At 40.1% G+C, this 24,046-nt stretch overlaps 3 protein-coding genes across 8 annotated transcripts in view; 2 read left to right on the top strand and 1 right to left on the bottom strand.

Moving 5' to 3' along the window:
* The first annotated feature begins 1,114 nt into the window (after positions 1–1,114).
* Positions 1,115–11,504, top strand: rhot2 (ras homolog family member T2). The gene is made up of 19 exons (XM_067577367.1): positions 1,115–1,311; positions 2,201–2,259; positions 3,250–3,331; positions 3,456–3,499; positions 4,106–4,159; positions 4,301–4,353; positions 4,682–4,790; positions 4,937–5,038; positions 5,160–5,258; positions 5,554–5,662; positions 5,748–5,868; positions 6,084–6,168; positions 6,407–6,552; positions 6,656–6,756; positions 8,198–8,328; positions 8,457–8,537; positions 8,624–8,746; positions 9,734–9,936; positions 10,128–11,504. The coding sequence occupies exons 1-19, from the start codon at positions 1,275–1,277 to the stop codon at positions 10,243–10,245; spliced, it is 1,857 nt and encodes a 618-aa protein (XP_067433468.1). The 5' UTR covers positions 1,115–1,274; the 3' UTR covers positions 10,246–11,504.
* A 355-nt stretch (positions 11,505–11,859) lies between these two features.
* Positions 11,860–24,046, top strand: part of rhbdl1 (rhomboid, veinlet-like 1 (Drosophila)) — a 59,460-nt gene continuing 47,273 nt past the window's right edge. The window contains exons 1-4 of one of the 6 annotated variants that reach the window (XM_067577368.1): positions 11,860–11,992; positions 12,077–12,170; positions 16,372–16,489; positions 20,669–20,755. In XM_067577368.1, coding sequence (XP_067433469.1) covers positions 12,151–12,170; positions 16,372–16,489; positions 20,669–20,755 — 225 coding nt within the window. In that variant the 5' untranslated portion in view covers positions 11,860–11,992; positions 12,077–12,150. Of the gene's footprint in view, positions 11,993–12,076; positions 12,171–16,371; positions 16,490–20,668; positions 20,756–24,046 lie in introns of those variants that run through there. The other 5 variants (XM_067577369.1, XM_067577376.1, XM_067577372.1 and 2 more) reach the window with 5 other exon arrangements.
* Positions 12,969–14,351, bottom strand: h1-0 (H1.0 linker histone). The gene has a single exon (XM_067577380.1). The coding sequence runs from the start codon at positions 14,084–14,086 to the stop codon at positions 13,499–13,501; it is 588 nt and encodes a 195-aa protein (XP_067433481.1). The 5' UTR covers positions 14,087–14,351; the 3' UTR covers positions 12,969–13,498.

A 24,046-nucleotide genomic window follows, 5' to 3' on the forward strand; every position in this document is an offset into this window, starting at 1 on the left:
TAATTATGCTGAATGCATCTTGTCACAAGTTTCAAATGGTTAATTTCTGCAAAACCTTTTCCTTTTACTCCATGTGTGCTTAAAATGGATTCAACTGGCTTCAATCAGGACAAAGATCTGGGCAGAGGAACATAGTTTTAATCATTAAACAGCATAACGTGATGCTGCAGGTGTCGTCAGAGGGGGAAATTTTACCCTGTGAGCAGTGGTGGAAGGTAACTAAGTACATTTATAAAGTACTTTACTGGAGTATTTCTTCTTTTATGCTACTTTATACTTCTAGTCAGAGGCAAATATTGTACTTTTTCTCCACTTCATTTATCTGACCACTTGATAAATTATCAATCAAATCAAAATCTATGATGTTGCATTGTTATAGATAAAACTACTCAGCAGCAGTATATAAAGTAGTAAAAATGAACTCTGTCACAACCAGGTGCAACATTTAAATTCTGCTTACAGATGAATGTAATTGTAATAATAAAATGATCATTTATATTGTAAAGATAATGATGTACTGAAAGGACATTTTGCTGATAATACTTCTGACCTTTTCTGTGTAAGATGTTTAAGGGGATAATAGTTCTACTTTTACTTAAGGAAAGAATCTAAATACTTCTTCCACCACTGTCTGTAAGAACAATCACCTCAGGGTTGTTAAGCAGAGGGAGATTTTATTAATATTTACTGAGGTATTACACTCTCACTGAAAAATAAGACATCCGTCTCTCATCTCTGCCTTTTCTAAAGAGCTCTTAATTAGTTGGATTAGAATTAAGTGCTGTACAATGGCTTATATAAAAAGCTCATTTTTCAGTAAATGAACCAAATATGTTGCTGTTGATAGTTCAAGATGATTTGGAGCAGAGGTGGAAACCAAAAAGTACAAATTTAGAGAAAGTTTTATTGATGCACAGTTTTTGAGGTTATCATACTACAAATCTTCTCTGTTTTATGACACTTTGTGCCACTGTATTTCTGGGTGAAATGCTTTTTTAAACCCCTTCACTAAGGCTGCTGCTGTAGGATTCACAAGTAAAACTTACTGCAGTACAGGGTGCAGTAATAAACATGCAGCAGGGTGTTTGTCCGGCAGGTGGCGTGTTTTGACGGTCTCCTGCATGTGAACCGGAACGATATGCTTTCACCTTGGGTCCATATCGCAGTGGAGAGGCACACATTTGGTTGGAGCTAGAAATTTGACATTCAAATGAAAGATAAATGTCACTTTAGTATTGCGGCGCGTCTGACTGTTCTTCAAACAGAAAGGAAATATGAAACGAGACGTGAGGATACTTTTATTGGGGGAACGTAAGTTAAGTCATTCGCACTGACAGCTAACCACAAGCTAGTTTACTAGCAACCGTTAGCTGTTGTAGCCAACTTACTGATTGAATTTTCCCTCTGGTAGTCCTGCTGACATGGCAGCGACAACATAGTTTACTGTATTAGAATGGAAATGTGTGTCTCTACATTTACAATGTCCTATCAGATAATAATTTGTTTTCTACGAAGTGGGCGCTTTCAAAAGTAAATTTCCGCTGTGCTAACTTAGTTAGCTTAGAGTAACTTTGTTGTTAAGTTGTGAACGGTTATTATTTAGTTAGCTAGCTAGCTGCCATGGAGTAGTTGATAAACTTAACAGCTGTTTTACACTGAAAGCTACATTACACAAGTGTATTTTAGTTGTCTGATATTTTAAGTTCTCCGTTAGACAGAGAGTATTGAGTATTGGCTAACGTTTAGCAGTTATGAGCTAACGTTAGTAAACGTTAGAACTGTTAATGCTAAACTAACTAGCTCCATTAACTGCACAACTAAAATTATGACAGTTTAGTTAGGAAAGTAACCCTTGTTGACAATTAAAATATTTTCCATTAGCTCATATAGATGGCTTTGGCTCAGTCTAGAGATCCAAGTGGCATATTTATTCAAATATGGCCTGTGAAATCAGGGGCTAAAGCCCTGGCGCACAGCTGCAACACAGGGATAGAAATAGTGTTTGCTCCATGTCATGTTGACTAACAGTAACGTTACATCAGTCAATGTAAAATGTCCCCTTGCAACAAAGTGATCTGCAGTGCACACGCCAACATCAGTAGTATAAATTTAAAGTTATCATACAAACTGGATCATTGAGTCTCTCTCTGTGTATAAGATACAGCTTTTCTCATCCTGTTCTTATTGTCTCCTCTAACAGCCAAGGTGGGGAAGACTTCACTCATCATGTCCTTGGTTGGAGAAGAGTTCCCAGAAGAGGTGGGTGTCAGTACAACTGTTTTCAAAGCCTCCTTTTCATTGGAAGATGCTCCTGAAAGCTGGGGGGTTGTTAAGTAGCTGAACACCTTCTCCTTGTAGCTGGTGTTGACCACCACTTGCTAATTATGGCCACAGTTAGACCATATTCAGACCAAATCAGGTGGTGAGGCACACTACCCCCATTCAAATGAATGGGAGGACTGGCGTTTTCGCCACACCGCCTGATTTGGTCTGAATACGGCCTTAGTCTACAGTAGTCATTACTCAGCCTTACAGTAAGGTTTTGTGCAGTTAAGAAACCATTGTGTAGCTCTGTGCTCAATCCATCCTTGCTTGTGTGAATGGAAAGCAGGAGGTGTTATCATTTTTCCTTTGCAGCTTACTTTGCATATGTACACAACTGCATAAATGACTTCTCACAGAATGAGATAGACAGATCTGATAAGCTATTCCAGTCTCAGTGATGGGCATATTATGGGAATATTGGAAAAGCTGTTATTGCAGGTAGGTAGGTAGGCTGAACTACTGATTCAAGTACGCAGTATGTTGGTTTAGAATCCAACAAGGTTTTCCTTGTGTGTACAGTAGAAATCACTACCGAAGGTTCAATTCAATTGGGGTTTTTTGTCATGTTTGTCCATGCATTTGTGACCTTTTGCAGCAGGTTTGGGCTTTGTTTGACATGATGAAACCGAGACTGCTCTGCTACAGTATGTAATATGTGGTCAGAATTGATTTTGTGTGTGTATGTGTGTGTATTTTTTTATTACAGTAAAACCTTTTTTTTGAATGTGGCTTCTGTTAGTTTCCATGCACTTGCTGGCAAATGTGCATGTACTGTGCGCAGTCGATTGATTATACTGAAAATGCCTTTGAGAAATGTTCTATTTATATGAATTCATATAATGCAAAATAGAAAATGTAGGTTTGAGGTTGCAGTTTGATTAAGTGATGACTGAGAGTTAATCTGTGATTTTCAATCTTTGACAGGTTCCGTCTAGAGCTGAAGAGATCACCATCCCTGCAGACGTAACTCCAGAGAAGGTGCCCACACACATAGTGGACTACTCAGGTAACATAAGCTGAAGGCTGACACATAGCACAGTCATTATTCAGTCCTCTGATTGGTCTCAATGCATGTGGGTCTGAATGGCATGACTTTCAGACTTGTTTATATTTGTCCCTAACCCCAACAGAAAAAGAACAGAGTGATGAAGTCCTTAGAAATGAGATCATCAAGGTGAGTACGCCATGCAACACAAATGGACATACTGAAAATCATCACTTTTAACAGTAGAACATCTCTGTAAACATGGTTAGAAATCAAATCCGCACAAATGGGGAAAATTGGGATGAAACAATCTTGAATAATTAAATCACCCCTGATTGAAAATAAGAAACTTAAGTCATTTAAATAAGTGTAATTGTCTTAGAGGTCAGTCTGCAACCCATCAATGTTGCCACAAATTTCTTGAGACCAACAGCACATTTTCTGAGGTCCAGCAGTCTCCTTGAGTACAAAATACTTGAAGAGATTTCTGTTTAAGCTATTTAAGCAACCCAAAGCAACAATTTCCTGGGCCTGATGTTTTTCATTTCTTCGGCTCCAGTTATTATTTTACATGCATAAAAATAGGCACCTGAATGGGTGCATGTGATTAGTTAGTCAGTTAATCTTCTACCTTCCTTTTGTTGTTTTCATTAGTTTATTCAATGCATATATCATGAAAAGATTTTCAAATATTTTATCAATTCATGCACATATCATGAATTGATAAAAATGTTGGGCATGCCTTGAGTTTATTTAAAAGCAGCTGAAAAAACTGTTTACTCTGTTTCTTGGCAGGCTAATGTGGTGTGCGTAGTGTATGATGTCACCAACGAGGACACGATAGACAAGGTAGTAACCACATGCTTGCTTTTCATTGTCTTACACATGCATTCCACATATTATAGTGTGTAAACCACATTTAGTTAATACACTTATCACATAAGATTACATAAAAAATACACTTGTCACAAGCTGCCTCTTGTTTTTCAGATCAGAACTAAATGGATACCTTTAGTAAACGGAGACGCAGAGAAAGGGAACAAGTATGTATCAACGTTTAACGGGTCTGATGTCTGAGTTTTGCTGTGCTGTTGAACTTTGCATTCCTTCCTTCTGTTTGCTTTTATGTTTGCAAACTTGGCAATCTTGGAATATAAAGCTGTGCTAGCGTTGCACCAGTCTAAAGTCACCCTGGATATGACCTAAGAGCTCTTAGGTGTAAGTGCAGCAGCACACAATATTTAAATCCCAAACGTGATTTGCATTTTATCTTGTATCACAGAATCACCTGTATTGTGATATCATTATCCTACACAGCGAATCATGATTGTATTATATTGTGAGATACCCTCCTACCTTATGTTACATCAGAATTCCCATCATCCTTGTGGGAAACAAGTCTGATCTGCGCAGTGGGAGCTCAATGGAAACCATTCTTCCCATTATGAACCAGTTCTCTGAGATCGAAACATGTGTTGAGGTGAGGCTGAACTATCTTTACCATTGAGATACACACACACTTGTCAGGTTTCACGCAAATATTTACTCTTGCACACCTTATCTGGATTTTAGATTGCATAAATAATTGTTTCTGCAATATTCTCTCTTCTCTTTTTCTCTTTCAAGTGTTCTGCAAAGAACCTGAAGAACATTTCAGAGTTGTTTTACTACGCACAGAAGGCAGTTCTGCACCCCACAGCCCCTCTTTATGACCCTGAGGACAAACAGGTCAGACATTTTTAGAACAGGATACCAACTGCCTGTCTGTCTGTTCCAGCCCTTTTATTTATATATATGGATACAAATGATGGGCTGAAAAATGTTTTTGTTTTCCCATATTTTTCCCCAGCTAAAACCATTGTGTGTCAGAGCCCTTAGCAGAATATTCTACATTTCTGACCAGGACAACGACCGCATCCTCAGTGATGCTGAACTCAACAGCTTTCAGGTGCCAATCGAAAATGCTCAACATCATGTTTTCTCACTTATTATTTGAACTGAAGCACTTTTTTTGATACAAAAAAATCCATCTTGGAGCTCCTTGGTAGTGAAATGGTTACAGCGCATGCCACATAATCATAACATCCCTGGTTCAGCTCTGCCTGGGGACCTTTGTTGCATGTCATGCTCCTCTCTCTCTCCCTTGTTTGCTGTCTGCTTCTCCACTGTCAGCTGTCAATTAAAGGCAAAAAATGCCTAAAAACATATCTTTAAAAATAAAAAAATCCATTTTTTTTCTATAGAAATCTTGTTTTGGAAATCCTCTGGCACCTCAAGCCTTAGAAGATGTAAAGACGGTAGTTTGGAAGAACACCAGCGATGGCGTACAGGACAACGGCCTCACTCTAAATGGTGAGTGAGAACATGAAATTTAAAACTGTGTTGTTGCAAGGCTATACTCAACTAATGGCCAAGTATTGTGTCTGTTCTTTTCCAGGTTTCTTGTTCCTTAATACATTATTTATCCAGAGGGGCCGCCATGAAACCACATGGACTATCCTCAGGAAGTTTGGTTATGACGACAACCTTGAGCTGACTGATGATTACCTTTACCCTGAGTATGTCTAGTGACTGTATCCTGTCTGTCAATTAAGCTGTAAAATGTTACATTGCTGATAACTACAGTATTCCATCGGTGTATATTGGGTAAACATAGATATCTATTTCAGACTTGCTGTGTGTCTCCTGTGTGTTCATTTGGCTATGTCTGTGTTAGGTTTGTTTTTTTTGTAAAGACTAGTCAGTTATGTTATTATTGTTTTTCTGTTGTCAGACTACGGGTTCCTGTTGGCTGCACCACAGAACTCAATCATTTAGGTCACCAGTTCCTCCAGCGGCTGTTTGAAAAGTATGATGAAGTGAGTAGTGGACTTAGCTTCCTTTGGTCACAATGTCTCACTCGCCTGTAAAGTGTAATGATTAAATGATGCAGGAAATATGATTATGTCTCATATGTATTGGGGGAGTGCCACTTGGTTCTCGAGCCAAGTGCTTGAATTGCTGTAAATTTCCAGTATAGGCTTTCAGTTTTTTACAGCGTTTGTTAAACAGTGGAGGGTTTCCTGGTTTTAAGAAGTGGCCTGTTTTCCCTTTTAGGATAAGGACTCTGCCCTGTCACCACCAGAGCTGAAGAACCTGTTTTGCGTTTGTCCTTACATGCCATGGGGTGCAGAGGTCTACATGACTGTCCCAACCACAGATGAGGGCTACATCTCTTATCGAGGCTACCTTTGTCAGTGGACGTAAGTCATCTCAGTCAGCTGTTGATGATGTTGTGTGATTGTAAGCATGCACTAGTTTTACACTTTTATGCACTTACTAGCAAATTTTCTTATGCACATGCAGGCTTTCTGCATACCTTGACATCCACCGTTGCCTGGAGCACCTAGGATATCTAGGCTACCCTATCCTCACTGAGCAGGAGTCACAGACAGCCGCAGTCACAGGTGTGTGTGCACACTTGAAATTGATTGACCACTTTATTGTAGGAAATCTGCACCAACAGCATGGAACATGGACACATCCTCCTTGAAAACTTTAATCCCAGTCCCATAGTTAAGCACTCTTATGTAGGAGGATTATTACCTTTAATCCTGTCCACTGTCACCTAATAGATTTACATACATGTACATTTGTCCTTGAGATGTGGATAAATAGTTCACTTTGTAAGAGATTTTGTAAGTTGCATGTATGTAGATAGGTTTACGCATGCCTGGTTGGAAATACACAGTTTTGTTCTTGTGTTTCTTGTGAGCATTAACTAAAAGAATAATAATTAAATAATCAAATATATTATTATAATATATTTGATTTGAAGCGCCATTGACATTATCCAGTTATACTTCACATAAATTAGTGAGTCATGTCTGAGTAAGAGCTAATGGAAGGAGCTGTTACTTGTACATTTATCGTCGATCAGTCCTTCCCGGAGTGAAATATCTCAACAACTGTGATGGATTGCCACAGAATTTGGCTCAGATATTCATTGCTTCTGGAGGACAACTCGTAAGACTTTGGTGATCTTGTGGCTTTTTATCTAGTGCCACAACCCCTGAGGCTGACAAAGTACAGTTTAGACTGATGAATAATCAAGTCAAGTCTGACAATATGTAGCATGCCAGATAAGCTTAATCCTAGATGTCCTAAAATGGCCACTGTACAGAGGACAAACCTTTTTTTTATTTTGATAACAACATGCCCTTTCCTCTGGCAGTACCATCAGGCCAAGCCTTACAGCCTTTGTGCTGTTAGTAGTAAAAATCCAAGATTTGTTTAACTTTTTTCATCTTTTCAATAATTTTGTTGTCAAATTTTGTTTTGTAACTGTATGTCTTACGACCTGTAGTTACTGTATATTTTCAACCTGCGAAGTTGTGCTGCCTAACTTAAACTAGACTGGCATACTCTGCACTAAACACACCTGCATTCAAGTCTGAACCTAGTTGCTATATCCTGTGGAAGTCACCGAACTGCCACATTATCTGAGGCTTAGGTTAAGAATAGTTGGCTTGTTTTAAAGGGAAATAATTTTGAAACAACAGCTGGTTAAACTTCCTCAGCAGGTCCAGGAAGTACATCTTCACATCTTCTGCTGGGCTTTTTTAATGATGATGTTGGTCTCCCTCTACAGGGTGATAGTCATACTTACTTGACTGGAAAATACATAGCCTACAAAGAATGTCTTTTGGTCTGTGTAGGACACATGAGTTTTCTGACTTTCCAAGCAAATAGTGATTATTGAAAAATTTGAAATGAAAAATCAAAGACCACTTTCAATTGTACCATTTCAGTAGGTAAGAAGGGGTTCAGCTGGGTTGTTGCAGTGGCAGCCCCATGTGTTTGTACATTGTGTTCATATTTTGTATTTCTGCTTGTTTGTATGTGCAGTGACACGAGAGAAAGAGGTGGACCTGGAGAAGCGCCAGACACAGCGGTCAGTGTTTCTCTGCAAGGTGATCGGACCGCGGGGGACGGGCAAAACAGCCTTTCTCCAAGCCTTTGTGGGCTGCAACGTTGTGGTATGGCACCATCTGCTAGTTGGGAACTGAAAATGTCAAATGTGTATTATTAAACTGTGAAACTCTTGCACTAGTCTCCATCATCTGTGACTGTTTCCCTGTTATTTTTTCCTTTTTGGCTTCTACAGAATAAGGAAAACTCAAGCAGTGCCTTTTCCCCCTATGCCATAAACACTGTCCAAGTCAGCAACCAAGAGAAGTACCTTATCGTAAGTAGCTCCCATCCTGCTCTTAATGCTGACCTTTAACCTTTGACCCCTGACTAAAGCCTATTGACCACATTTCCCCTGTGCAGCTCAAAGAGGTGGATGTGGAGGCAGAGTTCCTGAAGGCATCGGACGCTTCGTGTGATGTTGCTTGTCTCATGTATGACAGTAGCGACCCACATTCCTTCGACTATTGTGCCAGTATATACAAGGTCAGTCACAGAGAATGTTACAAGAGATTCAATTATGTCACATTTAAGAATAATACCACTGTTCATTTTATCATACTGTACTTTTTTAGTAAGTGACAATCACATAGCAAGCCCATCTCCTTTAGACTGTGCTGGTGTTTACGCATTCAGCCTATCAGGGCTGCAGTATCCGAGCTCATTCTGCTACCTTTTGTGAAAGCACATCATTATTGTAATTACATAAAAGCAAATTCCCCAGACTTGAAAAAATGAAGACTTAATTTGTTTCCTTTCTAAATACACACATTTTTAATGGTGCTCAATTTGTGTGGCTGTGATTACATGAGGCAATTTCTTATAAATCAAATTAATCCAAATGACAATGCCCTTGAAAGTAATTACATGAACGCTAAATAGAATGATCAGTATGCCATCAGCAAGAACAACGTGCAATACACCGAATGCAGCACATGGCAATGGGCATATGGGGGAGGGTTAGAGAAATGCCTGCTTCCAGAAACTCCATCGGTTTATTTATGTTCTTTCCGGTGAAGCAACATTTGATTTGGAAATACTACTATGCTGTTATTAAACAAGCTACCTGCATTACCTGTCAAGATTAACAGTCTACACGAATCCTCTAGGAACTGCCAAAGCCCACTAGTGGACAAGAGTAGTAGTGTGGAGTTTCAGAAGATCGATACTCTTTTCCTGTGTAAATCTCCTCTGAAAATAAAGTAAATTAAAAAATAATCAGGATTTGTTGCTTTTTAAATTTCCATCTGTCAGAAGGATTAAAAAAAGATTTAAACCAATTCTTCCAAACTCAATAAAATTTCTTCCTTAAGAGGGTGTCTGTTTAAGGAAATTTTAATGTCAGATACTCCACCCACAGGATGAAATGTTCTCTGCCAGTAAATTATCTCTCTAACATGTTTGAATATTCATGTCAAAGTACCACAACTGACCTAATTATTTTTTTGCTCCTTATTCTGTTTCTCTACTTAGCAACATTACATGGAAAGCAACATCCCGTGTGTGCTGGTTGCCTCCAAGCAGGACCTTCCTGAGGTCAAGCAGTTCCACGGGATGACTCCTGCAGAGTTCTGTTATAAACACAGACTGCCTCCACCGCTGCCCTTCTCCAACCTGTTCCTCGACTCCACCAGCAAGACCATCTACACCAAACTTGCCTGGGCAGCGATGTACCCGTACGTTCTACTTAGACAAACTACTGATCTTGATAATATGATGATCAATCATAGGAGAACATTGAATTATAAAAATGTGGTATGTAGAGATGTGATACTACTAGACATTTGTTGTGCTAATGGGTAGTAACTGTATTTTTGTGTGTGTGACTCGCTTTTAGTGGATTTTTTTTTTTTTATCCGATCTACAGACACCTGAATGGTTCAGACATGAGCAACTCATCATTCTGGCTGAGAGTGGCGTTGGGCTCGGCTGTGGTTGCAGTTCTGGGATTCGCTATCTACAGAGCCGTCGCCAGACAGAAATGACCTATGACCAGCTGTTGTTGTTTTTCTCATCAAGACCAAACCTCCAAGACCAGATCCAGATCCAGAACCACCGCCATCTGAGCTATACCTAGTCCTTTTCACCATGAAAGGCCCCCCAGGACACCCCGCACATCTCTGTCCTTCTCAGTGTCGGACTTACTCAGTTTGTCCTACCGTCTGGGGCAAATTGAAGCTAGTGATCATATTATTCCCCTCTCCGCCATGCCTAGCTTTTTTCTGCCTTGCGTTGACTAAACCAGGCTAAGCAGTCTGTGCTCAATGCATCGATACATGATGAACTGCGACTGCTGATGTCCAAACAGGTGCTTTATCAAAATGGAGGAAATGCAGGAAAACAGTTATGTCAAATCCATTGCTTTCCCCCTTCACTCATCTGTTAAGTGTTAATGGTGAGATTGGAGAGTTTTTATATACATGCAGTGTTTCCTAAGCGTAATTGAAAAATGCCAAATTGACTCGGCTGAACAGCCAAAGGGCCGCATATGAATCATTTTTAACAGAGAAGACATCTGAAGTGGCCACGGCTGAATCTTTTGCTGGAATGCCTCAAATGAGAAACGTTTCATTTTCACCAAGCCACCACAGATGTAAGATGTTCATATCAGATTTGCCAAATAACTCCAGCATTTAGCAGCAATCAGTAGTTGTAGCATGTTAGTGCCACTTAGGCATAACCATTTTACCTGACAATGAAACATTTTAATTAGCTGGAATCTTATTGTTGAAATATTTTTAGCAGTAAGGCCTCCACTGATGTGCTGTGGCAGAGAGATTTCTCTTTGTGCATGAAGAAAATTGCTTTAATGCGGAAGATGGCTGTTAATGCATCTGCAGGAAGGCAAGAAATATTTTCTCCTGTAAAAGGAGGCCAGGCAAACCTTAAAAATTACCAAACGTTAAAGAAAAATCTGGTCAAACATATCTCTGCTTCCACTTAGTTTGCCTCTGTTCACTGAAATTGAATTCATTTTAACTGAGACTGAAATGATTTGGAAATGAGTTTTTTCTTTTCTATCCACATACACCTGACACTGTGCATACACTTTGACCATGTTACATAATCTGCCACTGTATTGTTTTCCAACATGAGACATTCATGTTAATGTCTGTTTTGTTGATTAATTTAGCTGCGGACCTGATGTTTCTGCAGGCCACACATATGTGACTTTAAAAAAATATGGCTGTTTTCTTACTGAAGGTGAACTGATTTTAGATGCTTAATAAAAGACCAGACCAGACTGGGTAGGGACCTTTGCCCAAAAAGGCGTTATGGTTGTTGGGATGCAAGATATGTCATGAATGCTGTGCTTTAATATGTTTGACAGTTGGTGCTTTTTCTTTCCATCTTCACCTTGTCTAATAATAGCATCAATTTTTTTTTTAAATCGCTGATTAGTTCAGACATGCTGACTGGATTTTGTTTTTGTCTTATGTTTTCAACATTTATACACTTCAGCCATACACATTTTGTTTTAATCTCTGGTTCTTTGAGTGTGCATATGATTTAAAAGAGGTATACTGTTTTAAAGTGTGCAAACAAGATAATTTTTTTTAAAGTAATGTGTTCCAAAGTGAGTATTCTGCTGTGCTGTCAAAGCATTTTGTGTTTAAACACCACTGATTACTACCCTTTTGCACCATAGCATCTTTTATAATGCAAGAACAGCATGTCTTGGCGTGTCTGGATGCTCTGCTTTGATCATTCATCCTGAAGCTTTTCAGCAAGGTTAGTTTGATGATCTTGTGCCTGTTTGAAAAGATAATGACAGCATGCAGAGGGTAATTTCTGTGTAATCTTGATTTTCATCAGCTTGACTCCAGTGTGTCAGCTGCTGTCCAAACTGCTGTCAAGGGAAGACTCCTGTTCCTGCAAGACACCACAAGATGGCAGTGTTGCACGCCAGGTGAGAGGCAGGACAGTAAAGCACTGGGTGTGTCTGCAGAGCCGCCTCCTCGCTGCTCTGCATCCGCCCTGAGGGAGGTGGATGTTAGGGTTGTAGTTTCATGTGGTACAACTAGGAGAAAAAAAAAAAAAAAATGATGCAAGTTGACCACCATATCCTGTATCCTGGTCAGTTTTCAATCAACACTGAGATTTTTAACCAGTAATGAGGAGGATTTCATTAATTTCACAGTGAATTGATGTCTTAGCCTTGTGTTAAATACTGACCTATTCCCTCAGGGGTGTGCACTTTTTGTTTCCCTATCATTTCTAAGCCACAGGGAGTTTCATAATAGAACATTAAATTATCCTACAAAGCCTTTATCTGCCCCCAAATTAGTTAGAAGCAGTTAATAGGTAATTCAATCAAGAATGCATGATTCTAGATATTGTAAGCTGATACTAAACACAGCTTTCCATGTGACTTCTGTAGTGGCCTCTTCACAGGGTAGCTTTAAGAATGCAAATGCTGGATGTTGCCACATTATAACTAAGTCAGTAGACTATTATGTTAAATGTCCACCCATATTTATCAGCCGACCATTCATTTCATTGGACCCCTCCATGGGTGGGCTTTGTCTGCAACATCTTAATTTCATGTAGTGGTCCAAGACGTGTATATGTTAAGGCTCCGTGTGTATATAAAAAAAGAGGAGTCGGTGTCTTTGGTCTGTTCAACAGATTCATAATAGGTGTATTAATCTCAGATATGTTTCTCTGTCCACTTAAAGCGTTAACTTGCAGTAAGTTGACCAACACGTTTTGTAGAAGATGACAAAGTTTTATTGAATTACAGTATAAACAGTCTTCAAAAGTGACTGAACACAGTGGGATGTTTGTATATTATGAATATTTTGAACATGAGAAAAATATACAGAATGGCGCTTGAATGACAACTATAGAGCCTTTAGGAAAATCTTGCTGACGTCCACTGCCGATGGTCCGTACATTGTAAAGGCTCAACAATGCTCACCATTGAAACATTTGTATTTTCAGTATGACCCCGTGCACTAACAATAACTATTCAATAGTTAAACAGTAGGCCTATATACATTGTTCTTCCTTTTCAGCGAGACCCTATATGTATCCAAGGATCAGACAGAAATTAACAATATTATTAACGCCAAATAAAAATGCTCACAATTATCTCTACAGCATCTTCAGGCTATATAGTGCAATGGAGAGGAAACTACTGGTTAAAAACACCATAAGTTTGCATGAGACTTTACAAAAATAATACATATACGAAAACATGTCCTTAAGTATTTACAGTCTTTCTGATATTGTCCTTTACTTCTTTTTTGCTGTTTTGGCTGCCTTTTTGGGTGTCTTTGCCTTGGGCTTGGCTGCCTTCTTTGCTGGTTTTGCCTTGGCTTTGGCTGCCTTGGCTTTCTTTGCTGGTGCCTTTTTGGCTTTTGTTGGTGTCGCCTTTTTCACGACCTTCTTCACTTTCTTTGCAGCTGCTTTCTTGGGCTTTTCCGGCGTCTTGGACACCTTCTTGGGCTTGGCAGCCTTCTTGGGTTTAGCGGGCTTGGCTGCCTTCTTTGGTTTGGCAGACACCACTGGCTTGGTGGACTTTTTGGAGTCTTCAGGTTTGGTGAGCCTGAAGGATCCGGACGCGCCGATGCCTTTAGTGTGGCGCAGCATCCCGGATGCCACCAGCCTCTTCAGGGCCATTTTAATCTGAACATCAGCATTGTCGCCCACCTTGTAGTTTTTCCTGACGTACTTCTGGATGGACTGACGGGAAGCTCCACTCCGGCTGGCGTCGTGAACGATGGCCGCTTTAATCATGTCAGAGTACTTGGGGTGAGAAGCAGGTTTCTTGGGCTTGGCTGCCTTCTTGGCTTTGGCTGGAGCTGCCGACGTCTCTGCCATGGTGGGTGACTTCTTATGAGCAAGTTGACAGAAAAAAGAAAAACTCCTGGAGGTGTAAATTCACCAAGCTGGGTCACCGGGAGCGTTAGAAACGACGAAATAAACGCTCGGTCAGAAATAAAAGCTTTTCCTGAGAAAGTGCGAGTTGGCAGAAAATGCCACACGTATGAGCGTTTTCAGGACAAAAAAATATGAGTTTTAATTGTCCACGCAAAGTGTCTGGTCAGGATACAGGATCACTTAAGTGTCTTATTCCACAGGCGCTCCAGTGAGCCTATGAAGCCTGTCTGCGGACGTGATTGAGAACACCAACTGCCAGCAGCTGATCTAGCGGACTCCATGGAACTGGCGCCGTCCCGTTTGTGTTTCTTCATCCTCCAACTCCTGACAAATTTAGAGACCACGACGGAGTACTGATCCACAAAACACTATGGGCTGATAGCAGAGACATTGGGCTTCACGGGGGCACACTTGTTCTCCTTCGTCCGCGCCGACGAACAACTTTTATTCCAGGAAAACCAGCTGGAAGTAATACGCGCTGTGAACAATTTTGCACATTTCGCATTAAATTGACCCAAACAGACGGAACCTGGGGGCAAATCTTCCAATGCATATCGAAATTGAATCTATGCTTAAGGGGATGCACGAGATTCGATGAGTGTAGGGTTCAGTTTTTGCTTTTAATACATCGATACATTTTCCCAACTAACACAGTCCGGCCATTGACTTTAAGTGACGTGGTCGAGATTATTTACTGTTAAACCTCCTATAAATGAAATGTCACAGTATGTAAGTTAGGGATGACACTTGTGATGATAATATGGGTTTATATGTGTTGTAATGTGGCGGATTGGTTCGCTGTGTTGGCTGGTTTTTGGACAGAATTGGTTATAACTGTCACTATGGCAGTCGCCACTCGAGCTCCATTGTCAGGAAAGTTGCCAACACATCCAAAGATCAGGGTTTGTGATACCGGCTCATAAAATGGATAACCAAATTTCTAATGGGGGTATAACTGACGGCTGTGTGACCAGATGTGAGTCCAGCTGCGAGGGGGGCTGCAGCCGAAGCCAAAGTCCTTCAATATAGGGCGAAGTGATGGCTTTCTTTTGTTCAGGAACTGGCGCATCAGACCACAGTCAATAACAGGTTTGACATTTGGCTCTCCTCATTTTTATGAGGGTCTGTGGTGACTGTCCAAAGAAGCAATAACCTCCCCAATCACAAACTTTTACTTTAATTCTCCTATTTTTTTTTCTTATTTTAATACCAAGTCTGATGTCCCTCCCTGCAACGCCATTTTGATTCCTATATAAAAGTCACAGCCACTGGAGTAGTGATTCTCTCCGACTTTTGTGTCATGGTTATCTGAATTATTTGACACATTTTTTGTGTACAAATACCAAATTTGTGTCCTCATTCACCATAGTCAGTGGTGCAAAACAACACCAGGACCACCAGGCTGCTTGTTAGAAAGGTGCCCCCCTACAGTAGGATACTGTCCATTTTGAAGCATTGAAGTATCCACTGTTGCTCAAATAACATTTTGCTAAATTACCTCTATGTCTCAACTGTCAATTTTGTATATTGCATAAATTAAAAAAAAATAAAAATAAGTTGCATTTAGTGAGGAAAATGTCAGGGCATCTCTCCATCTTTCACCTGTGTCCTCCTAGTGAATATGTGACTATTTTGTTTTGTGTGTTTGTGTGTGTGTGCGTGCGTGTATGTGTGTTAACAAGAGGGTGGGTGAGTTAGTGGGTTAGTGAGCGAGTGAAAACGTGGGGCGAGGGAGGGGAGAGATGGAGTCTAGGAGTGAGTAAGTGAATGAGTGAGTGAGTGATTTTTTTTTTTCTCCATGCGGCACAGCTGGGCTAAAGAGGGAGGGTGAGGATGAGAGGGTGAGTTTGTGAAGGGGTGAGGAATGTAGGGACAGAGGGGCTCCATATCAACCAGTATTTACAAGTGCATAAAAGAGGGAGGAGGGATAAATAGATGAAAGGGTGAGGGAATGAATGAGTGAGAGAGGAGGTAAGGAGTGAGTGAGTGATTAAAATATTTGCATGAGTGAGTAAAAAAATGCACTATGCAGTGCGCTGCCTATATGCTTACAGTAGAAATACACAGTAGCCTAATGATAATATGAGCAACATGCCTATTGTTTGCGACTCCTATGTCGGGCCATGTGCATCCAGAATAGCTTTCGGCATGTTTTTGACATATTTGGGTATTTGCTATTAGCCCTTTGTTTTTTATGATGTGTTATTGTCTTTGGCCGCGTTTAGGAAGCGGTGCTGGAAAAGCAGCAGCCCAACACTGACTTCTTCCCCGGTTAGACCACTCCCTTCATCCGCCGACAGAGGGACGTCCTCCACGCTGCCTGGAACACCCGAACATTTCCAAGTAATTATCAATATAATGAGATGTAACGTGATGACCAGAGCGTTTAATTATACACTGCCCGTGTTTTATAGGCGACTGCTAATTGGGCATAATTTACAGTGATCCAATGATTGGTCTTAAATGGCCCCAGCCAGTATTTCAGTCCCCTGTGTTTATTTTTTTTTTAGGCTTTGTGTCTTTGTGGTGTGGCTCAGCCAGAAATGATTAGTCGATTAGTCAGTGGCAAAATATTAATTGGTAACTATTTTGAAATTTAATTAATTTTTGATGCCGTTTTTGAAGCACAAATAAACATTTGATGACACCAGCTTCAAAAATGTGAGGATTTGCTGCTTTTTTAAAAAAATAAAAGAAAATAATGATTAGTTGCAGCCGTAGGTGTGGATTAAATATTGTTGATTTATTATTATAATTATTATTCAAGACTGTAAAAAATGTTTTTATGGAGTAGTATTGATACAAGTGTGATATCCTCGTGCAGTTTTTGGTGTGTACACAGTACAGTCATTCTCTTCTGCTTCCATCACAGCAGAAACTTTCAGTTTTATCTTTAGTCCTGCGAGAGTCTGCTGTGCAAACACAATCAGCTTACATAATGCTTAACTTGGTGCTGGTTTAATTGTCAGAAGTTGGAAATAGTTGAGTGGGAGTTATATTACACTTGTATTTACAGAAGACAGCTACACCATTGTGTCGAGAGTCTTTTAGAGTTGTGCCTCTAAATTTATCTGATGCCAGTTTGTAATTTTAGCTGCCTGAAACCCTCTCAAGTCATGTCCTGCCCCTGGCCCAATGCATTCTGGGTAACGTCATCCACCATTTCACTACTGAAGGCCTCAGGGTGCTCTGTATCAGCGCTGTGGATCAGTTGTCGAAGGGTCCAAAACTATCCTAGCACATGATCACATTGTGGACTGTATAGTCGTTTACTCAGGCTGTCAAATCCAGATAAGCTTAAATTAAATCAGATCTTTTCATTTAATCTGGTAAAGGAAAAGAGGGTCTGAGGGCAGGTTTTAGATAACATCTTTTCTTTTTCTGCTGTGAATCATCATTTGGTATTTTTACACTTTTATAATTACATTTAAAAAAAACTATCTTTCTGACACAAGATCTCCAAGTGTAATTCTTTGTATTCCACTTATACTCAAAGTAGATTTTAGGAAAAGCTTTTTTTAAACAAAGTACATTCGTCAAAAACCTTCACCATTAATATGAATTAGTAACATGCAGAATGTATATGCTCGGCACCAATGCTAAAATATATTTGCTCACAAGATTTCTTGTGTCACACATAGTCCCATACATACTATGCATTTATATAAAGATAGTTTCTCGACAAACTGTGTACTTTGTGTGGATCCAAGACAAGTCAATGCTACACACCTCATCACTCAGTCTGTAAAAAATAATGATAAAAATTAACATATTTTTTAGTGGAATTACTCAAAAATGTATAATTGTCAAAAAGGAAGTGTTTTAATCAATTTCTTTTTATAAAAGAACTAAAGTGTCTTTACATTTTTGACCAGTTACATCTTCCAGTGTTCAATTTACGTTATCTTTTATTGTACCTACTGTACAGTTGTTTATTTTGTTCAGCCTTATGATATCATTGCACATATCATCAGTATATCCCAGTGTATACCCTTAAAAATGCCATTTGTGCCCTTGAGCTGGACATTATTTAGTCCAGATGCCCATTCCCCTGTCACAGATAAAACTGTTTATGTCTTAGTGATTGGACCTGCGCTAAACTAACAGCGTGCCATGTTGGGACAACAGAAAGTGAGAACAAGGCATTGACACACTAGCGGTTTTAATACACTTGTCCTCGGGCCAGCTGGGGTGTGAGTGCGCTCTGTGGAGGTAGTGTGTGTGTGTGTGTGTGTGCGTTTGGGTTTTGACAGTTGTGACAACACTTGGATGTGTGAGCAGGTGTCAACAGCCAAGTGCTCTGCTGACTGCTGCACAACCGCACCAACAGAGACCCGTCAGTTTTGCCCCACGCCAAGGCGCTCTTTAGAAACGTTACCATGCCCGCTCCAAAATACACTCCCTCATCTCAGTATTGAGTGCAGGTAACTATTTCCACAATGTCAGCTGTCAAACCGCCTCTCACATGACAGCCTGCTCATTGGATGCAGTCTGTCAGAGCACCTGTGAGCTGTCAGTCAAAACCAACAGAAATGACTCTAATAGAAGCTATTGTAAGCCATTGTCTCTCATGGTTACAAGATGACACAGCATTTTTAAACAGATGAAAGGTGGTTTTTGAATAGAAGAGCTCAGTTGAAAGAAAATCAAGCAGTCAACAGCCACTCTTTAATTAAAAAGAGTTTTTACATTCTAATTAACAATAAAACTAAAACGCTGAGCTGTAAAACTACATTTCTAATACTTTCTTTTGAACTTATTCACAGTTAACATGTAACATGTTGACCACAAGCAATCAATTGACACTGATATATTGCTCTTGAAGAATGCTACATTTAGCTCTAATCCTAACTTTAACCCTTGCCCCTTTAATACTAGAGGACTTAGGTAGCTGGAGTGCACGAGTAACACGAGCTGCAGCAACAGGCTCTCACTACATTGGAGCCCTCTAGTATGTGTAGTTTTAAGCATAATTGTATGTCTTTAGACTTATATTTCTTCATAGAAATATAAAATTATCTTTTGAAAACAATAAGGAAAGGTCATTTTATGAACATGCTTTTCTTTCTTCTACTTTGTGTTCTGTTTTAATGTCAGAACTTTACACTAAAACTACAAAACGATAATTGAAATAGTTGTTGTGGTTCCTGTGCTTTCTGTATACTTTTTATGCACAGCAGTTGCCACATTTTCTTTTTATTATTTAAAATAAATACATATTTAAATATATTTATTTTCCTCTTAGTGGTGACTTGTGGTGTTAGCTGCTTTGACCAATAGAGGGCAGTAGCAGCTTAAAAACACCTAATTAAGAGTGTTATTTGCAATCCAAATCGTCTTTGACTTGGCATAGATGAAATAAGTGCCACTACACAAACTGAGGATGTAAAGTTATGTCAAACGTTTAGGTTTGCACCATAACAGATGGTAATAAAAGTGGATGCTGCACCGTAAAAGCAGGCAATAAAGACATCAATTTAGGTTGTGATTATATATTGTATCCTTAACAAGATGTAAAGCACTGGAGACAAGAGTTCTGATTATTTCAGGTGGGAGGTTGTCAGATACTCTTTGGTTTGTTTTTGTGGAGCCAGCAAGGCTGCCCTCAGGTCTGTGTGCAGCTGCATGTTTAGACACCAGGGGTCTCTCCACACTTCAACCTTCAACTGCTGTGACTCAAACCTTCCACAGACACACAAATCATGTCCTGCTGCTCAGAAAGCCTGTACTCAACTCATCAAGAAGTGGCACAGTGACCCTATAATGTCAAGAACTGCGATTGATGTTTGAGAGACTGATCTGCCCTCGTATGAGATGTAATATCACAGAGATGGAGCTGAAAGAGTGGCTCCCCTTTGAATTCTTGGCAGAGTTTATAGAATTACCAATACACCCCTGGTGCTATTAATTTTCCCCTTTGCTTTCCCCTTTCTCCTCTTAATTCTCTCCCCTTTTCAACCTCCTCCCTCTAACTCTCCGTCCCCTCTCCTCACTTCTTCTGTTTTATGTCCCCAAGAGATCTTCTAAGTGGAGCAGTTTGGACTAAAACTATGTCATTCAGTGACCTGATTCATTTTTCTGCCGTTTTTCATCATGCGGGTGATTCCCTCTATTGCACAATCACTACTGCTTGGCGTTCAGCAGCTGGACTGTGAAGCACCATCTATTTTAATTCACATGATTAGTTGAGGCTGACAGGTTCCAGAAATCCCAATGAGCAATTGGTCTCCTTACTGTAATTTGTAAAAGATTAGGTCAGCTAAGAGAACAATAGACCCTGCACCCTGACAGCATGCTGAGGGTTAATTGTATTATACAGACAAGGACCAGTCTTTATTAGTGCTATCATCCCTTGAACTCACAATCTTTTCGTCAAGTCTTGTGGTTGAAGTTTCATTCTCTCTTTTATTGAGCTTCTAGACTCCAGATCTCCTCTAAGTGTTTGTCTCTTCTCTCTCAGTTCAATTAGTACAATTTTAACGATATACAGTAAACCCTCTGTACCTACTTAATGGTTTTCAGGTTGGTAGATGGCCAGAATGTTTCCCAACACACTGGACAAAACAGAGGGAGATACTGAAAGGCACCTTGTCTCACTTGGATGCCCAGGTGAGCATGCAAGCTATACACAGAAACCATCTAATAAACCTGTGTGGTTGTTTACCGCCGGTCCACCTTGACAGCCAGTTTAATTAAGATTTTATAAGGTAATTTCTGGTTATTGGTTTCTGTAGCACAATTTATAATGTTCTGGACTCAGCAGGGAGAACTCAGTGACTCAGGGTAGTGAGTTGTTGTTTACTGAAAAAAGCTTCACAAGATACACAAAAGCTTAATATGTATGCTTTAATTGTAGCAGTGCCATTTCAATGTGTCTATGACTGAATGTGCTGTAAGTGTAGATCCTTAAATAGAAGACTGTTCGCTGTGTAATTAAATTGAGATCATTTCCGACTATATATATATGCAACTATATTTATATAACAAGAGAAAAGTTGAGAAATGTACAAATTTAGATAAAGAAAAGCTTTGATGAAGGAGTTAAAGGTGGCCAGATTGTATTTTTAAAGCCTTTAAAGTGAAGCAGACATGTGACAGCAACCAACTTGATAACTCCCAGATGGTAGGATATTCCAGCCCTGTGCAATCCTCTGTTACTCAAGAAATTTACAACAACAACACTCAAAATTGGGGGGGGGGGGACATATAAAAATGTTGCAGTCACTGTTTCCCAAAGCCCAGGGGTGACGTCCTCAAATGTCTTCTTTTGTCCCGACCAACAATTCCACAACTCGAAGATATTCAGTTTACTGTCAGAGAAGAGTTAATAAACCAGAAAATATTCCCATTTGAGAAACTGGAATCTTAAAAAATGACTCAAAACGATTCATTGATTATCAAAATATTTGGCTATTAATTTTCTGTTGATCAATAGGGCTGAATTTCATCTGGATTTAAGGAGGATCAAACCAAGATTTAAAGAAAGTTTTGGTACAATAGAAATGTATGATAAACAGTGTTTTGATCCTGGTTTAAAGTTAATCCGGGTTGGTTCAATGCATCCTAAAACTGTAAAGTTGGGAGATATCAAATCCCTACTCTTTGCATACAGTCTGGAAGGCACCTGCTTTATACATAGGCATACACAAACCCCTCATGTGTGCACAATTAAGACACACACTAAATTCAGACCTTTAAGGCATGTATTTATAGCTCCCTCTCACCCTCTGTTTCACTGACAGAAACACAGCCATTCTCACACAGACACCGATAAATAAACACCTGCTTTATGGACCTCGAGGTCATTAAGCCGGTGAGGAAAGTGCAGACTGGCGGTCTAATTAATGCGCGTTTCTGTCTCCCTGAAAGGCCTTGTTATTCTCCCCCGGCTCTCACAGAGAGGCTAGACCGGCGTTTTGTCTGATGCTCTCAGGGCTTGTTAAAGAGGAACGGGCTGCCTGGGTTTCGTCCTGCCGTCTGCATCCGTCCACCAGGGGTTGAATAGAACATGAAAGGTTTAGTCAGGCTCAAGAGAGACCATTCAGCTGGGGGATGCTTCAGGCAGCAGAAACAGTATTTCACTGGAGGCTTATCTCGCTCTGTCAGTCATCTGTATAATGTCACTTGGTGGCAGTGTAATGGAAACAATGATACTGGCATGGCCCTGGCAGGGCTGTGAGCATAGCTGGCATCTTGTTTATATATCTGGGAATTTTATTTACCTGCTTCTAGTGCCATTTTTTCTAAAGCAAGGCCATTTGTGCATTTTCATTTGATAGTGTGTGATTTGATAGTCCTATATCTATATTACATTGGCTTTCTTTATAGCGGATTGTACTGATTGTACTGATGTTATCCATACATACATAATGACTTCACCCTCTTGTTCAGTTTTCTTACAAATGGCAGAGCCTCCGTGTAAGGTGCGCTGGGTTTTTGTAGTTCGTTGTACTTGTCTATCATTGTTTGATGGGAGTCCTTTGAGGTTACCAAGGCAACAGTTGAATCCAGCGTCATTTTGGCTGTACTTTCAATCACTCTCCCTTACTGCTGTTCCTGCGAATCCTCCAGCAGTGACCTTATAATTAGATTAGTCTTATTCAGGCTCACGACGACGGCGTATTGGAGACAAATTAATTCCTAACATTGATTAGTAGTTGAACAAAGAACACCGTGGAGTGACTTCAGTCCCTCCACACAGAGAGGGAAATCCTGTCATTGCTATAGACTTGGACGGTCGTTATTAAGGTTTTGTTTAAACAAGAGAGTGTCAGATAGGCATAATGGAAGGTGACAAAGGAAAAGTCTGGGAGCTCTGCCATGTTCAAGGTGGCCAAGGCCCAATCCATTAAAACAAAATACAGCACTTACACGTGGCTTCATATACCGAGAAGCCTCACTTTCAGCCAATGCAAAGGACATTTCCAGATATTTAAAGAAATATTCTTACATTTAGGAGGGTTTATAAGCCCTCCTGTTTATAAGGAAATTAAAGCCCAAACATCTGGTGCAATCATGGTACTTAAACAGGCAGAGGCACTGTTTTTCACTGAGCCAGAAACCGCTGTTGAAGCTGAGAGTTGGTGGTAAATCTCACAGGAAAAGAAACACCCCTGCTTCAACCGCAATCTCTAAACCGAAGTCGCCACCGGGTCACAACCCTGACGGCGTCCTCAGCTACAATCATCTCCAGGGCATTTAAGGCTTTTTCACTTTTTTATGAGTTAGGATTTACGTCCCCCTTGCTGCTCCCCCTCGATCGCCATTGTCCTGAGGAGGAGGGGTCACTGCGGATTTGTGCAGAAAGAAAACGGGCCACCTCTTAAACGGGGATCTCAATAAAATCAAGCACAGCCACTGCCTGCCGCCCACATGAACACTAACAGGTTCCATTTCATCGTTGGTATGTTCTGACCCTCGTGCTCTGCTCCCTGCACGCCAGTCTCTTTATTATGCTTCAGATTAACATAAAAAGAGCCTTTGTTGTGGTATTACTTATAATGAACTATTGTGCACAGGACCATTCTGGCCTTGTGTTATTTTTGTAGTATTCATTTTGGTGCTTTGGAGGATCAGTGAGCCATCCAAACAGTCTTATTCAATTTTATATTTGTGCATGTGTATTGGGAGTGGGCTTGATTGTGCAGCAGTGCGTACAATGTGCTAATGTGCCAGTGCTTATAATTAGCACAGAGATGTGAAAGGCTACTAGCAGCCCATAGTTTTCTTTTCATCAGTATCATATTGTCTGTTTGACAATTGTTGCTATTTAAACCACTCATCTCCTTTTGTCTTGTGTAACCCTAAAACTAACACAATCATCACATGGTTAGGATTTTACCATATGCCTGTGTGTTAGTAGCTTTGTCTTGTTTACAGTGTGTGGGTTTGTGTGTGTGT

The sequence above is a fragment of the Thunnus thynnus genome, chromosome 20 (assembly GCF_963924715.1).
Source record: "Thunnus thynnus chromosome 20, fThuThy2.1, whole genome shotgun sequence".
Classification (NCBI taxonomy): domain Eukaryota; kingdom Metazoa; phylum Chordata; class Actinopteri; order Scombriformes; family Scombridae; genus Thunnus; species Thunnus thynnus.

Coding starts and splice junctions, on each gene's coding strand:
- rhot2 (XM_067577367.1), top strand. CDS start 1,275: ATGAAACGAGACGTGAGGATACTTTTATTGGGGGAAC. Junction 5,259..5,553: donor CTGAACTCAACAGCTTTCAG/GTGCCAATCGAA, acceptor TTTTTTCTATAG/AAATCTTGTTTTGGAAATCC. Junction 8,538..8,623: donor ACCAAGAGAAGTACCTTATC/GTAAGTAGCTCC, acceptor TCCCCTGTGCAG/CTCAAAGAGGTGGATGTGGA.
- h1-0 (XM_067577380.1), bottom strand. CDS start 14,086: ATGGCAGAGACGTCGGCAGCTCCAGCCAAAGCCAAGAAGGCAGCCAAG.